Source organism: Pseudorca crassidens, chromosome 7 (assembly GCF_039906515.1).
Source record: "Pseudorca crassidens isolate mPseCra1 chromosome 7, mPseCra1.hap1, whole genome shotgun sequence".
In the NCBI taxonomy this organism is placed as follows: domain Eukaryota; kingdom Metazoa; phylum Chordata; class Mammalia; order Artiodactyla; family Delphinidae; genus Pseudorca; species Pseudorca crassidens.
In genome coordinates, this window is record NC_090302.1 from 85,714,783 (window position 1) to 85,730,594 (window position 15,812).

Consider the following 15,812-nt stretch of genomic DNA (forward strand, 5'->3'; position numbering starts at 1 on the left):
CACACTAAGTCATATTCTCCAGTTTAGTCTTCATCAATAATGTGATATTTTGGTCTCCCTTTGCCATATCCTCATCTTATTTCCCAGTATGTTCAGAATTTGAATGTGCAAGAAGAGTGCTGTTCATTTGGCTCTCTCAGACTCCAAAAGCTGGGATGCAGGGGGAAAAAATTGGCTTTGGTGAGAAGGGATTATTGGTTCCTCTGAATCTGGATAAGGCGATATGTTTCCTCTGAATCAGGAGATGGCACTAATTGTGAAGAACTAGAAATCCTTGAGGTATGGTGGAGTTTCAGGGATTCAAAATCATCTCAGTCAGGTAGGAGGCCAAATAATCAGCTGAGAATGAGTCATCAGGCATGGACTTGGAAAGTTAAAAGGAGAAAAGATTTATAATTGCCTCTATATGGAGTATACTCAAGAATCCACTGAAAGAGGTTTAGAGGTGGGGACCAAGATGGCGGAGTAGAAGGACCCTGAGCTCACCTCCTCTCACAACCACACCAAAATCACAACTATTTTAAGAACAACCATCAGTGAACAAGACCAGGACCTACCAGAAAAGATCTTCTACAACTAAAGACATAAAGAAGGACCCACAATGAAACGGGTAGGAGGGGCGGATTCACAATATAATCAACTCCCATACCCACAAACTGGAGAATAATTATAGTGCTTCCACAGGAGTGAGTGTTCTGAGCCCCACGTTGGGCTCCCCAGCTTGGGGGTCCTGCACCAGGAAGACAAGCCACCAGAGCATTTGGCTTTGAAGGCCAGTGGGACTTAATTTCGGGAGTCCCAAAGGACTAGTGGGAAACAGAGACTTTATTCTTAAAGCACACACACAAAATCTCATATGCTCTGGGACCCAGGACAAAAGCAGTAATTTGATAGGAACCTGGACCAGACCTACCTGTGGTCTTGGAGAGTCTCTCAGTGAGGCGGGGGTCAGCTGTGGCTCACCGTAGGGACATAGACACTGGTGACAGCCATTCTGGGGAGCTGCTACTATGTGGACACTGGTGCTGGTAGGTGCCTTTGTGGAACCCTCCCTCTAGCTCAGTTCTAAGACCTGGCTGCACCCAACTGTTCGTTAGCACCTGTGTAGGGATGCCTCAGGCCAGGAAATGAACTGGGTAGGAACAAGCCCCACCCCTCAGCAGATGGGCTGCCTAAAGACTTCCTGAGCCCACAGCTACCTCTAGACATGCTTCTAGGCATGATTCTGCCCACCAGAGGGCCAGGACCCAGCTCCACACTCCAGGGGGCAGTCACCAGGTATAAGAAAACTATGATCCCACAGCCTATGGACCCAGCCTACCTACAGCAGGCCAGATCCTGCCCTGGGGCCAGCTGGGCCCTGTTCCTGCCCATTGTCAGGCAAACACAAGCTCTGGGATATCCCGGGTACTGTACCCAACTGTGTCAGGAACCAGCCCCTCCCCACCAGTGATCTGACACAAGCTGTGGGATCCCTGGGCCCTGTAGCCAGACTCCAGGACCCAGCTCTGTAAGCCAGTAGTCCAGCACTAACCCCAGAACCTGGCTTCACCCACCAGTGGGTAGACAACAGCCCTGGGGTCTACTGGACCCTGAGTCTGCCCACCAGTGAGCCAGCACTAGCCCAGAGGCCCCCTGGGGTTCTGCAGTCAGCTGCTTCATGACCAGGCCCAGCCAACCAGCAGCCAGAAGGCTCCGCACAAGGCAGGGCCTGGCAACCAAGTGGATTAGGGGCCAACCAAGACTACCAGACCACCCACATAGTCAGCCTCCCGCAACAGAAGGACCCACACAGCCCTCATAGGGGAAACCCCTAGAACATATAGCTTGGATGATGAGACGGGGGTGCACTGCTGGGACACATAGGACTTCTCCTACAGAAGGCCACTTCTTTGGGGTCAGGAAACATAATTAACCTACCAGATAAATAAAAATACAGATAGCAACTCAGGCAAAATGAGGCATCAGAGGAGCCTGTTCCAGATGAAGGAAAAAGATAAAACCCCAGAAGAAGAACTAAGTGAAGTGGAGATAGACAATCTACCTGAGAAAGAGCTCAGGGTAATGATCATAAAAATGATCAAAGAACTTGGGAGAAGAATGTATGCACAGAGCAAGAAGTTAGAAGTTTTTAACAAAGAGTTATAAAGAACAACCAAACAGAGATGAAGAATACAATAACTGAAATGAAAAATATACCAGAAGGAGTCAACAGTAGACTAAATGATACAGAGGAAGGGATCAGCAAGATGGAAGACAAAGTAGAGGAAATCACTGACATTGAACAGACAAAAGAAAAAAGAAAAAAACAGAAATGAAGACAGTTTAAGAGACCTCTGGGACAACATCAAGTGCACTAATATTTGCATTATAGGGGTATCAGAAGGAAAAGAGAGAGAGAAAGAGGCTGAGAACATATTTGAAGAAATAATAGCTGGAGACTTCCCTACCCTGAGAAAGGAAACAGTCATCCAAGTCCAGGAAGTGCAGAGAGTCCCCTACAGGATTAACCCAAAGGGGAACACACCAAGACACATAGTCATTAAAATGACAAAAATTAAAAATAAAGAGAATATTAAAAGTAGCAAGGGAGAAGCAACAAATAGCATACAAGGGGACTCCCATGAGGATATCAGCTGACTTTTCAGCAGAAACTCTGCAGGCCAGAAGAGAGTGGCATGATATATTTAAAGTGATGAAAGGGAAAAACCTACAACCAAGAATACTCTGTGCAGCAAGGCTCTCATTCACATTTGATGGAGAGATCAAAAGATTTACAGACAAGCAGAATCTAAAAGGATTCAGCACCACCAAACCAGCTTTACAACAAATGTTAAAGGAACTTCTCTAGGTGAGAAAGAAAAGGCCACAGCTAGAAACAAGTAAAATTACAAAATGAAAAAGCTCATCAATAAAGGCAAACATAAAGGTAGGAAATCATCCATGCACAAAGCTAGTAGGAAGGTTAGAAGACAAAAGTAGTAAAATAATCTATATCCACAATAAGCAGTTAAGGGAGACACAAAACAATTAGATGTAAAATATGATATCAAAAATAGTAATCATGAGGGGAGGAGAGTACAACTGTTGGGTTGTTAAAATGCATTTGAAATTAACAGATCAACAACTTAATTATATATATATGCTGCTAAACAACCAGTGGCTCACTGAAGAAATCAAAGAGGAAATCAGAAAGTACCTGGAGACAAATGAGAATGAATACATGACTATCCAAAACCTATGGGATGCAGCAAAAGCAGTTCTAAAAGGGAAGTTTATAGCGATACAGGCTTACCTCAGGAAACAAGAAAAATCTCAAATAAACAACCTAACCCTATAGCAGATGAAAGCTCTTATATATAGAACGGATAAACAACAAGGTCTTACTGTGTAACACTATATTCAATATAGTTCAAGAGAACTGTATTCAATATCCTATGATACAACATAATAGAAAAGAATATAAAAATGTGTATGTATGTATAACTGAATCACTTTGCTGTATGGCAGAAATTAACACAACATTGTAAATCAATTATACTTCAATAAAAAAAGAATGGAAAAAAATAAAATATAGGTGAATTATATCACAGTGAAGCTGGGAAAAAAGAAATAAAATAAAACATTATCATAACTTATAGGAAAAAAAAAAAAGCCAAAAAGCCCCTAACCCTATACCTAAAGGAACTAGGGAAAGAAGAATAGACAAAACCCAAAGATAGTAGAAGGAAAGAAATCATGAAGATGAGAACAGAAATAAAGGAAATAGAAACTAAAACAATAGAAAAGATCAATGAAAGTAAAAGCTGGTTCTTTGAAAAGATAAACAAAATTGATAAACCTTTAGCTAGACTCATCAAGAAAGAAGGGAGAGGGCCCAGATCAATAAAACCAGAAATGCAAAAGAAGTTGCAACCAACACCACAGAAATATGAAGGATCATGAGAGACTACTGTGAACAACTCTACTGTGAAAACTGGACTACCTAGAAGAAATGGACAAATTCTTAGAAATGTATAATCTCCCAAGATTGAACTGGAAGAAACAGAAAATATGAACAGACCAATTACCAGTAATTAAATTGAGTCAGTAATTTAAAAAATTCCAACAAGCAAAAGTCCAGGACCAGATGGCTTCACAGGTGAATTCTACCAAACATTTAGAGAAGAGTTAACACCTATCCTTCTCCAAATATTCCAAAATATTGTGGAGGAAGGAACACTTCCAAATGCATTCTATGGGACCAGCATTACCCTAATACCAGATAAAGATATCACAAAAAAAGAAAATTACAGGCCAATATCACTGATGAACCTAGATGCAGAAATCCTCAACAAAATATTTGCAAACTGAATCCAACAATACACTAAAAGGATCATACACAGTGATGAAGTGGGATCTATCCCAGAGATGCAAGGATTTTTCTATATCTGCAAATCAATCAATGTGATACATCACATTAACAAATTGAAGAATAAAAACCAGATGATCATCTTGATAGATGCAGAAAAGCTTTTGACAAAATTCAACATCCATTTATGATAAAAACTTTCCAGAAAGTGGGCATAGAGGGAACATATCTCAACATAATAAAGACCATATAGGACCTACCCACAGCTAACATCATACTCAACAGTGAAAAGCTGAAAGCATTTCCTCTGAGATCAGGAACAAGACAAGGATGCCCTTGTCTTGTTTTATTCATCATATTATTGGAAGCCCTGGCCCCAGCAATCAGAGAAGAAAAAGATATAAACAGAATCCAAATTGGAAAAGAAGAAGTAAAACTGTCACTATTTGCAGATGACATGATACTATTTGTAGAAAATCCTAAAGATGCCAGAAAACTACTACAACTCATCAATGAATTCAGTAAAGTTGCAGGATATAAAATTAATATACAGAAATCTGTTGCATTTCTGTACACTAACAGCTATCAGAAATAGAAATTAAAGAAACAATCCCCTTTACCGTAACATCAAAAATAATAAAATACCTAGGAATAAACTTACCACAGGAGGCAGAAGACCTGTACTCTGAAAACTATAAGACGCTGACAAAAGAAATTGAAGATGACACAAACAGATGGAAAGCTATACCATGTTCTTGGATTGGAAGAATCAGTATTGTTAAAATGACCATACCATCCAAGGCAATCTACAGATTCAATGCAATCCCTATCAAAATACCAATGGTATTTTTCACAGACCTAGAACAAAAAAAATTTTAATTTGTATGGAAACACAAAAGACCCCAAATAGCCAAAACAATCTGAGAAAGAAGAGTAGAGCTGGAGGAATCACACTCTCTGACATCAGACTATACTACAAAGCTACAGTAATCAAAACAGAATGGTATTGGCACAAAAACAGAATATAGACAAATGGAGCAGGATAGAATGCCCAGGAATAAAGTCACTAGTCTACAACAAAAGAGGCAAGAATATACAAGGGAGAAAAGAAAGTCTCTTAAATAAGTGGTTCTGGGAAAACTGGACAGCTACATGTGAAAGAATGAAATCAGAACGTTCTCTAACAGTGTACACAAAAATAAACTCAAAATGGATTAAGGACCTAAATGTAAGACCCAAAACCATAAAACTCCCAGAGGAAAACACAGGCAGAACACTCTGACATAAATCACAGCAATGTTCTTTTGGCTCTATCTCCTAAACAAAGGAAATAAAAGCACAAATAATAAATGGGATCTAATTAAACTTAAAAGCTTCTGTACAGCAAAGGAAAAAAAAACAAAAACAAAAGACAACCTACTAAGCCTACTAAATGGGAGAAAATATTTGCAAATGATGTGACTGATAAGGGGTTAATATCCAAAATATATAAACAGCTCATACAGTTCAACATCAAAAAAAAAAAAAAAACCCAAAATCAAAACAACAACAACAACAACAAAAAACCAAGCAAACAACCTGATTAAAAAATGGGCAGAGAAGACCTGAATAGATATTTATCCAAAGAGGAAATGCAGATGGCCAACAGGCACATGAAAAGATGCTGAACATCACTCATCGTCAGGGAAATGCAAATCAAAACCACAATGAGATATCACCTCACACCTGTCAGAATGGCTGTCATCAGAAAGAACACAAATAACAAATGTTGGAGGGGATGTGAAGAAAAGGAAACCCTTGTACACTGTTGTGGGAATGTAAATTGTTGCAGCCACTGTGGAAAACAGTATGTAAGTTTCTCAAAAAACTGAAAATAAAACTACCATATGACCCAGCAATTCCACTCCTGGGTATATATTCAAACAACAACAACAACAACGCTAATTGGAAAAGATTCACGCACCCCAGTGTTCTTAGCAGCATTACTTACACTTACCAAGATACAGAAGCCACGTAAATGTCCATGAACAGATAAAGAAGATGTGGTATACATATACAATGGAATACTATGCAGCCATAGAAAGGAATGAAAATCTTGCCTTTTGTAACAATGTGGGTGGACTTCGACGGTATTATTCTAAGTGAAATAAGTCAGACAGAGAAAGGCAAATACTGTATGAGATCACTTATATGTAGAATCTGAAAAATTCTACAAACGAGTGAATATAACAAAAAAGAAGCAGGCTCACAGATATAGAGAACAAATTAGTGATTATCAGTGGGGAGAGGGAAGGAGGAGGGGCAACATAAGGGTAGGGGATTAAGAGGTATGAACAATTATGTATAAAATAAGCTACAATGATATATTGTACAACACAGGGAATATAGCCAATATTTTATAATAACTATAAATGGAGTGTAACCTTTAAAAGTTGTGAATCACTGAATTGTATACCTGTAGCTTATATAATATTGTTCATCAACTAGACTTCAATTCAAAAAAAAAAAGAATCTACTGAAGAGGACAAAAGGATTTCCAGTTAGGTTGACAAACAAAGTGACATTAACAGTCTTGGATGGGCAGGGCTCTAAGGCAGCCTAGGGACAGCCACGAGGGACAGAAGTGATGAAAACTACTCCATAGAATATATTTTATTAAATGATATTAACTTTCACAAGTAAATGAAGGAATCTATTAGGGTTAGACAATAAATGGTTTTATCTATATTATTAGAAATACTAAAGTATTCTTTTTCAAATTTGATAGTTTAGACAGCCACAAAGTTAAGCCTTGTCTTAATTGATTCAGGCTTTTCCTCGTGTGTGTATTCAGTTTTTTTTTTTATTAAAAAAAATTTTAATAGCCCAGTCAACAAAATACTGCATTACAGCAGCTCCAAACACCAGCAGGATGAAGTTTTAGCATCCATTGTTTCTGATTACATAGATATAGCCAGTAGCTTTATTGTAGTTTATTATTCATTATGTGACAAGTTCAATTGTTCTCATGCAGAAAAGAAAATACCCTGGCTTATTCCCTTTGCCCATTGACTTTTCTAGGATTAAAGTGAGTGCCAGCTTCTCCTTAAGGTAATCTCAGACTATTCTTTTACATCCCTGATTTCTCTCAATTCCTATCATTCTTAAAGTCAAAGTGTGTATTACCACATACGGTTTGGTGGGGATGGGGGAGGGAGAGTAGGGAGCAGGGAAGGATTTCAGGAGGCAATTGGACTTGAACTGTGTGGAGGGAGAAGAGAGTTTGGCAGGTGGATATGGGAGGTGGGAGCCAGGAGCACTCCAGGTGTGGCACACTACTTGCCTCCAAAAAGCATGGAGGCAAGATGTCAGGTCATCTTTAGGGAGCAGTGTGCTGAGCAGGCCCTTTGACTAGAGGACAAGGATTCAAAGGGAGTGTGGTCTCCATGACTGGAAAAAATAGCCTGAAACCAGATTGTACAAGGCTGCAGGAAGCCAGCTTCTTTTAAGGATAGGTGAGATTTTGATGAGGAAATAGCCTGTAGAGAGGTAGAAAATGAAAGTTCAATAGTTTTGATTGTTGGAATGAGATTCTAGAAGGAAAGGAAATAAGAATCTAGTAGATTGGCCGAAAAAGTTAGAAGGGAAGTGAGGAGGAGTTAAACAATAAAAATGGAGGGCTCAATTTTACTTGAAAAGTCAAGCAAGTAATGTTTTGCTGTTGATAAAAGAATACCTCTTGATATTTAGAAATACAAAAGTGATTTTAAATAAATCTACTCTGTCAGAGTTTTTGTTTCTTTTTCCCTGCCATTTTTTTTTCCACTTTTGGTTAAAAAAAAATATGCTGAAAGAAATTAGGTACACAACAGGGACTGAAATAATTTCAAATAATTTTTCTTTTAGCTGGATTGCTTTTATAAAATAGGACTACATTTTGATCAGAACTTTTATGAAGAACTTGGGCATTTTATTACAACATCTGTTTCCACGTTTTAATTTCTCTCCTTCCTTTTATAGGCATTTGCATACCTTTTTTTTTTTTTTTCAGATGAGAAGACCTTTTCGTTTGCCACAAGAAGGCTATTATCCAGAATGTTAATGGGCTTTCAGCTATTAAGATGTAATGATATACCTTGAGTATTTAACTATAAATTTGAAAAATCTCCATGAACAATCTCAAAGGAATACTTAGAATGCACTCTTGGTAAATTGGCTCATTTTCCTGTAATTTACTGGAAGTGCTGATATGAGAGCAGTCCTAATGTGAAAAGTACAATAATCCCTGGAGTTACATTGTATGTATTAAATGATTACTCTCAAAGAATAAAACATATGAGACCATTTAGCCTTCATTCACATTTGTTACTTAGAATCACAGTAGAGAAACAATCCCTTTTCTTTTGGCGCACAAACTTAGAAACGATACATTTAATATCTTTTAAAACAAGAGGTACAGTGATGTTACACTTTTGCCTAACAATTGCTGTTTTCTGGAACAAGGACTGTTCTAGTTAGGAACATGATTCTTCTGGTTTTGTGGAGGCCCCTTTCATTCCATTGATAATTGAAATATTTTTAGAAACCCATAATGTAATTTTCTTTGATGTCAGTCAAAAAGATTAGTCTGCCTTCTAGCCATGAGCTTCTACTACATTGGGGAATTATTTAAGGAGGTAGTCAACTTGCAGAAGCAGCAGTTGCAGGAGCAAAGGGTCTTGTTTGGAATTTTGTGTGATTGTGTTTTTCTTCTTTACCAGGGGACTGAAAGTTGTGGAACCCTAATTTGTGACATCGGGTGTTTTTTGGTAAGCAGCCATTTATGACTCTGGAAGATTGGGACTGACAGGAAGCCCCTTCTGAGATTTAAACAAAGTTCTCGAACAACACCTATACCATGGACATAAAGCTGGATCCTTCCCGAGATGACCTGCCTCTCATGGCCAACACCAGCCACATACTTGTGAAGCACTATGTACTGGATTTAGATGTGGATTTCGAAAGTCAAATCATTGAGGGCACCATAGTGCTTTTCTTCGAGTCTGGAAATAAATTCAAGAAACAGAGTAGTTCCACCGAGGAAACCTACCCATCAGAGTCAAACAAAGCCTGCAAATTTAGGACGCCTGAACCCTGCCATATTCCTGTAACAAATACAAGGACCGTCTCATCTAAAATGGGATATAATGATTTTGTAATCTGTGGTAAAGGTGAAAAAGATACGTCTGGTAAAGATGGTAACCATGACAACCAGGAACAGGCTTCTGGGATTTCTAGCTCAAAGTACTGCTGTGACGCAGGGAATCATGGGAGTGAGGATTTTTTGCTAGTGTTGGACTGCTGTGATTTATCTGTGTTAAAGGTTGAGGAGGTGGATGTTGCTGCTGTGCCAGGTATTGAAAAATTTACAAGGTCTCCCAAGCTCAGGAATCAGATTGTATGTGAACTCGTGGCTCTGCCTGCAGATCGTTGGAGGGAGCAGTTAGACTATTATGCTCGCTGCAGCCAGGCTCCTGGTTGTGGGGAACTCCTGTTTGACATTGACACTTGGAGCTTACAGATCAGGAAGACAGGGGTTCAGACAGCTACTGACTTTCCTCATGCCATAAGGATACAGTACACAACCAAACCCCAGGGGCGATCAGTTACGTGGACCTCAGACCAGAGTGGCAGGTAGGTTATCTGGGCACTCTGCAGTCCCCTGCCCATTAATCTTACACACCGGGAGGTGTGTAAAGACACTTCTCTTTATTGTGGCATTACCCATCTAACCTTAAATCCTTCGACCCACAGTGAAGCAGGTAAATTCCCAGGCATGCTGAACTCTTAATAGGATTACTTCCCTTAAGTCAGGATGAAAAGATTACTTTATTAAGCCCCCGTATTTCTGAGTTAGGAGACTGAAAGTCAGGTTTAATGGTTAAATGCCGAGCCTAGCTCTCTGTTGAGATCTCTGCTGGCAGCTTCCAGTACTGTAGATGGAAACGATATGTATCTTTGAGCAAATACTTTCTCAAAGTTCCTTCATATTCCCCCTGAGGGATTACATGGCTGCCAAGTTGGGTTGGTGTGAAGCCTGGCAAAGTGCTTCCAAATAAAGCCAGCTCCGCTTTGTGGCTTTCTTACTGTACCTGTCTCTTGGCAGCAATGCCTCCCTGGACTTTGTCAGTTATTATGTAATATGAACCCTCAAACACTGGAAGGATTTGGTTCTGAGGGTGACAGTCAGTCCTGCTGAGTCCACACTTGCCTCTTTGGCCATGATTCTGGGTATCTGACACCAAGGAGACTGCTGATTTTTTGTGTGGGGAGAAGGAATTGATGAGGCATCGATGTTCAGAGGGTGGGTATTTAGGCAGTCATTTGTTCTTTTCTTCTTGCCTGTCCTCTAACAGTTGTTCAGGGTTTTTAGAATTTGAGAATTTTCAAATCAAACTTTATTGATTCCTCATTATTCTACCTATTTCTTTGTGCTAATGTACTGCAAAGCAATACAATAATTATAGCAGATCTTGGTTGGAGGAGCGTTCATCTCTGTGAGCTTGTTTTCAGCGTCTTCTTTTATAGCGTTGGACTCCCTTAATGGAGGCAGTGGTCTCGGTAAATTGCTTACATCTCTCCCCCAACTCACCCCCCAAAAAACCTTCTAGATCATATTTTGAAAGCCATCACTTTGGCTTTGAGCTCTCATTATCCCGTTCTTTGCCTCTAATCTTACCTCCTGCTCTGGTCTCCCTCCCTGCTCAGAATGAGTTTGCTTCCTGTCATTTCTGCTGGAGTCCGAGGTGGCCTTTGGGATAGTGCAGGGGTGGTGCAAATTTACATCAGTACAAAAGCGTAGTGACTTATCTATAGAATAACTTGTTTGATATTCTTGGGAGTCTGCGAGGGAAAGAAATAGGTGTTCCTACTGTATCTTCAGATTTTTTTGAAATTATTGAAGATGGGCTTTTCAGTAAGATTTGACAATATACTGTCTCTGAATATTTAACTAGGAAATTCTAGATTTTATACTCTCAGATATTTCATTTTTGAATTAGAATAACGGGGAAGAAGAAACTATCGACAGTATTTAGAAGAAATTCTCAGTAATGGCCTCAAACATGGCTTTCTTCTTAGTGCTTACTACAAAGAAAGAGATTAGACTTGTGAATTACACTGCATGTAAAGTGTTGAGTAGGAATGAGTTATTGATAAATGCTGGTTTCCTTAAAGAAACTCAGAAGGTCCGTGGGCACATTTTGCTCCTGAAAGGTTGACTTGAATTTACTCTTGATGTCTCCTTTTCTGAAAATTCAGTAAAACACATGATCACAGCAGGAGTTTAAGGTGTATTTTTGGAAGTTTGTGATTATATGTTAGTAAATAAATGGCATTTATGCAGTCTTACAGGGATAAAAAATTTTTTTAATCCTCAAAGATTTTTTTTCTCCTTTTTCTTTTCTTTTTTTTTGGGGAATTTTATTATAGTCAAGATAATCTTCCATGAATGACCACCAAATCTCTCTATATAAATTTTCCCACATGCTTAAGAATAAATCTAGATATATACTGGTAACTGTTTGGATACTGTAAGGACTTAAAATGCCCAAGGATCCCAGGTTACGAGACAGAAATAATTGCTTAGTGATATGAGCAAATAGTAATCATCAGGGTTACAATGCTTTATGAATATAATTGTGTGAAAATGTAAAATTTCACAATTGTGTGAAAAATATAACTGGGTAGAGCTTACTTCCTTCAAGGCATAGAGTCTACATTTATTAAACTAAAGTAGTGGTTACATTTTTACCCTTGAATGGCAGAATACTATCCATATGCCTACTATAAATTCTTAGTCTGGATGAGAAACTTTTTATTCCCATTTTACAAATAGGAAAATTGAATAAAGTTACTGAAAGCTCCTACAAAAATCCATGTGTTAATTGTGAAAGGGAGCTATGTTTCTTACTTTTGATTTTTACCATGTCCTTTATTGTATGCAAAGATTTCAATACCTTTAAAAAAACAAATTATATTAGCTTTCAATAAACTTCTATTTTTAAGCAGATACTAGACAGAAACTTAAGAAAAGCTCTAAACTGGTACTTTTCCTTTCAAGTTCCATCAGTGGCTTCTCCCCTTCCCACTCTTATCCTACCCTTTGTTGAGAATAAAACTTGTTATTTTGTTTGATAATATGTAAATAAATAATCAAGAGGTCAGAGGATCCTAGGATGAAATGTAAAATGTGACAGAACAATCTAGGTATATTAAAAATGTATGAAACAACCTCACTGAAGGGAGTAGAGGAAAAAGATACTGACCTAAGTAACTTTGGAAATGAGTTGAATCTGTAAGGCTAAAGGCAAAAGGAACTGTACATAAATACTGTACTGTAGTTGATAGAGTTGTTTCCCATAGGGGTACAGGTTAACAATACTGGTACCACTGTATATATATCCTGGAATTGAGCAATTTAGTAAATGGGTGCAAGTGATGGGAGCCAGGTTTCTCACTGCTGAAGTGGGAGATTACAGATGAGCAAGGGGAGGAGGCTAGAATGATCCATGTGGAAATGGATTAGAATTGGAGACATCACTATGAACTCATGTTTAGCATACTATAGATACAGATGGTTGCATATAGAAATAATTATAGATATGGTTGTTTGCAAGTGATAGCATACACACATATATTTCCTTGTTTGTCAGCTGAGTGGGTTTAGAAGCAGTGAGTGTACTCTAGCGCCTGGATCTTGGCTTCTAATATATTCTCCAGTAAAGGAACCAGGGCTTCTTGGAGAAACGGCTGGGACTGGGGCAGGCAACATGCAAGATGAAGCTGGAGCATCTATAGTGCCAGAAAATAAGGAAATGCTCAAAGAGCAGCAACAAGAACCCAGAATTACGTGTGTCTGTCAAAGTCCAAGGAGCCATCTGAAAGAACTCCTAATGACTCAAACTGAGCAACAAAATAAAATAGTTTTAATAGAGCAGAAAGTAACACACCATTGTAAAGCAATTATGCTCCAATAAAGATGTTTTAAAAAAGTAACAAAACAAAACAAAAACTAGTTTTGGATGATAACCCAAAGTATAAAATAAATATCCATGAGTCCATACTAATATAAAACAGTGATTGACTTAAATAAACAAATGGAGGAGAATAGCCAAATCCATGGTGCAAAAGAAGTCTGAGTTATATAGATACTCTGCCCTTATCGTGGTAGAGCATAACTCCTCACTCCTTAAGTGTGAGCTATTCATAGTGACTTCCTTCCAAAGATGACAGTGTGGAAAGGGGGAAAAAGTAAATTTCCATTGGAGAAATCTGACAAACGTGACCTCGGCAAGGAGATCAAAGTTAACATCAACAGTGATGAGTCACATTGATAGTATGCACCCTTGGTATGGTGTGACGCAAATGGCATCTTTGTGACCTTCTTCCCCAAAACCCATAACCCCAGTCTAACCAAGAGAAAAACATGAGATAAATCAGACTTTCAACAAAATACCTGACCAGTACTCCTCAAAACTCTCAAGGCCAACATAAATAAAGTCTTCAGAAACTGTCACAGTCAAGAGAAGCCTAAGGATGATGATTAAAATTAATGTAGTAACCTGGTATAGAAAAGGGACTTTAGAGGAAAACTAATGAAATCTGAGTAGTTTAGTTAATGTCTGGACTTTAGTTAATAATAATGTGTCAACTGTGACAAATATACTAATGTAAGTTGTAGGGCAAACTGGGTATGGGATATATGGGGACTGTGTTTTATCTTTGTACTTTTAAAAATAAATCTAAAACTGATCAAACAAAAAACTCATTAAAGAATAAACTTCAAATTTGAAAAAAAATCATCATCTTTCCATCCTGAAATTCCTCTTTCATAAGAGCTCTCATCCCACTTTTACCAAGTAGCAGTGTTCTCTGGACAAGAACTGAAAATGTATTTGCAGCTATAAAAGAGTATTTCTTTAAATCATTGTTAATCATTTCTTCTTCCTCATTGTTATTCTAGTTCTAAAATGAAATAGCTGGAAATATAAAAACTACATTTTCTTACTTTGTTTTTACATTTTCTGGGCTTCCCTGTTGGCACAGTGGTTGAGAGTCCGCCTGCCGATGCAGGGGACACGGGTTCGTGCCCCGGTCCGGGAAGATCCCACATGCCGCGGAGCGGCTGGGCCCGTGAGCCATGGCCGCTGAGCCTGCGCGTCTGGAGCCTGTGCTCCACAACGGGACAGGCCACAACAGTGAGAGGCCCGCGTACCGCAAAACAAACAAAACTACATTTTCTTACTTTGTTTTAGCCATTGTGGGGTTCTGGCTTCTCTTGAACCTAAGTGCTCTTTCTTGCCTCCAGCATTCAGATACTGGATTTTAGGTGACCTTTAAAACTGACTGATGAAATAACCACATACTTAACAATATGATACATGCTTCTTGGAAACAATGTTTACTTTTTTGTGGTGTGTGAGTATGTGTGCCCTTTGAAAATATTTTGATGAGACCTGGAACAGTCAAGAATGTGTAATGGTGTACTTGCTAAGCTAGACAGGAAGAGGCCTTAATATCTTTTTGATTCCAGAGCCTCAACATACTTAAGAAAAAAAATCTTTAAAAAAATGGAAATCTTTATTCAAAGTTTATGTACTTTCTGCATTTTCCTGCCTTTTTTCCATTCCAGTGAATAAAATGTTATTTAAAACCAAAGCATTTTTTTCTGTTAACCCATTCCTTTTTCCCTTTGGATCATTATAATAGTTGTGGAACCAGCCAAGTGGTCTAGGAGATCTTGCTTAAGCTGATGACATCACTGAACATGAGTTGAATGGAGGGGAAATTCAGTTAAACATAGGAAATTTATTTTAAAAACTATAATTATTTGGGTCATTGTTAAAGGTAGCTGACTAGGAAAATACATTATAACTTAAAGTGATATTAAAATTTAAAATTTCCTAGATCAGTATGATGTTTCTTTGTTTTAGACAAAGCCAGAATGATGTTGGCAAAATACTAAGGAGGGAATGATTTTTTTAAATTATATTTATTGTTCAGCTGTTGGACCAAGGACGATGTAGACCTTTGGAGTATTTTTAGTTTGATATCGAAACCAGATGTTAAAACATGTCCCCCCACCACACATACACACACACAAACACGAAAATAGTTTCATTGTTTTGTATCTTACTATTAAGTTTTAAAATTAAAAGAATGAGCAGAAGATATTTTAGAAGAGATTTCAGGTCTAAAATGAACATTTCTGTAATTAATACCTTTTTTCCCCCCTACTTGCATCAAGAAACCAATGTAAAATTCATGAGAACTGGAGGGGAAATACCCATTAATTCTATAATATCATAGTATAACTGCAAAGGAGGAATTGATAATCCCAAACATGAAAATGTTTGGAAGTGTTCCTTTTCAGCCTCCTTATCCCCTTGCTGCACTGTCTAGATGGATCTCTGTTTCTCAGTATCCCAGTTGAGTCTTGCGA

The 15,812-nt window shown here is 38.4% G+C and overlaps 1 protein-coding gene across 9 annotated transcripts in view; it reads left to right on the forward strand.

Moving 5' to 3' along the window:
* AOPEP (aminopeptidase O (putative)) overlaps positions 1-15,812 on the forward strand; it is a 361,551-nt gene that overhangs the window by 46,485 nt on the left and 299,254 nt on the right. For 8 of the 9 annotated variants that reach the window (XR_010945107.1, XR_010945108.1, XM_067744804.1 and 5 more), the window contains exon 2: positions 9,091-10,003. The exons of the other annotated variant lie outside the window; for it this stretch is intronic. Coding sequence is in view for 6 of the 8 variants with exons in the window: in XM_067744804.1 (XP_067600905.1) it covers positions 9,228-10,003 (776 nt within the window). In the remaining 2 variants the exon portion in view is untranslated. The remainder of the gene's footprint in view (positions 1-9,090; positions 10,004-15,812) is intronic. 9 annotated transcript variants of the gene reach the window in all.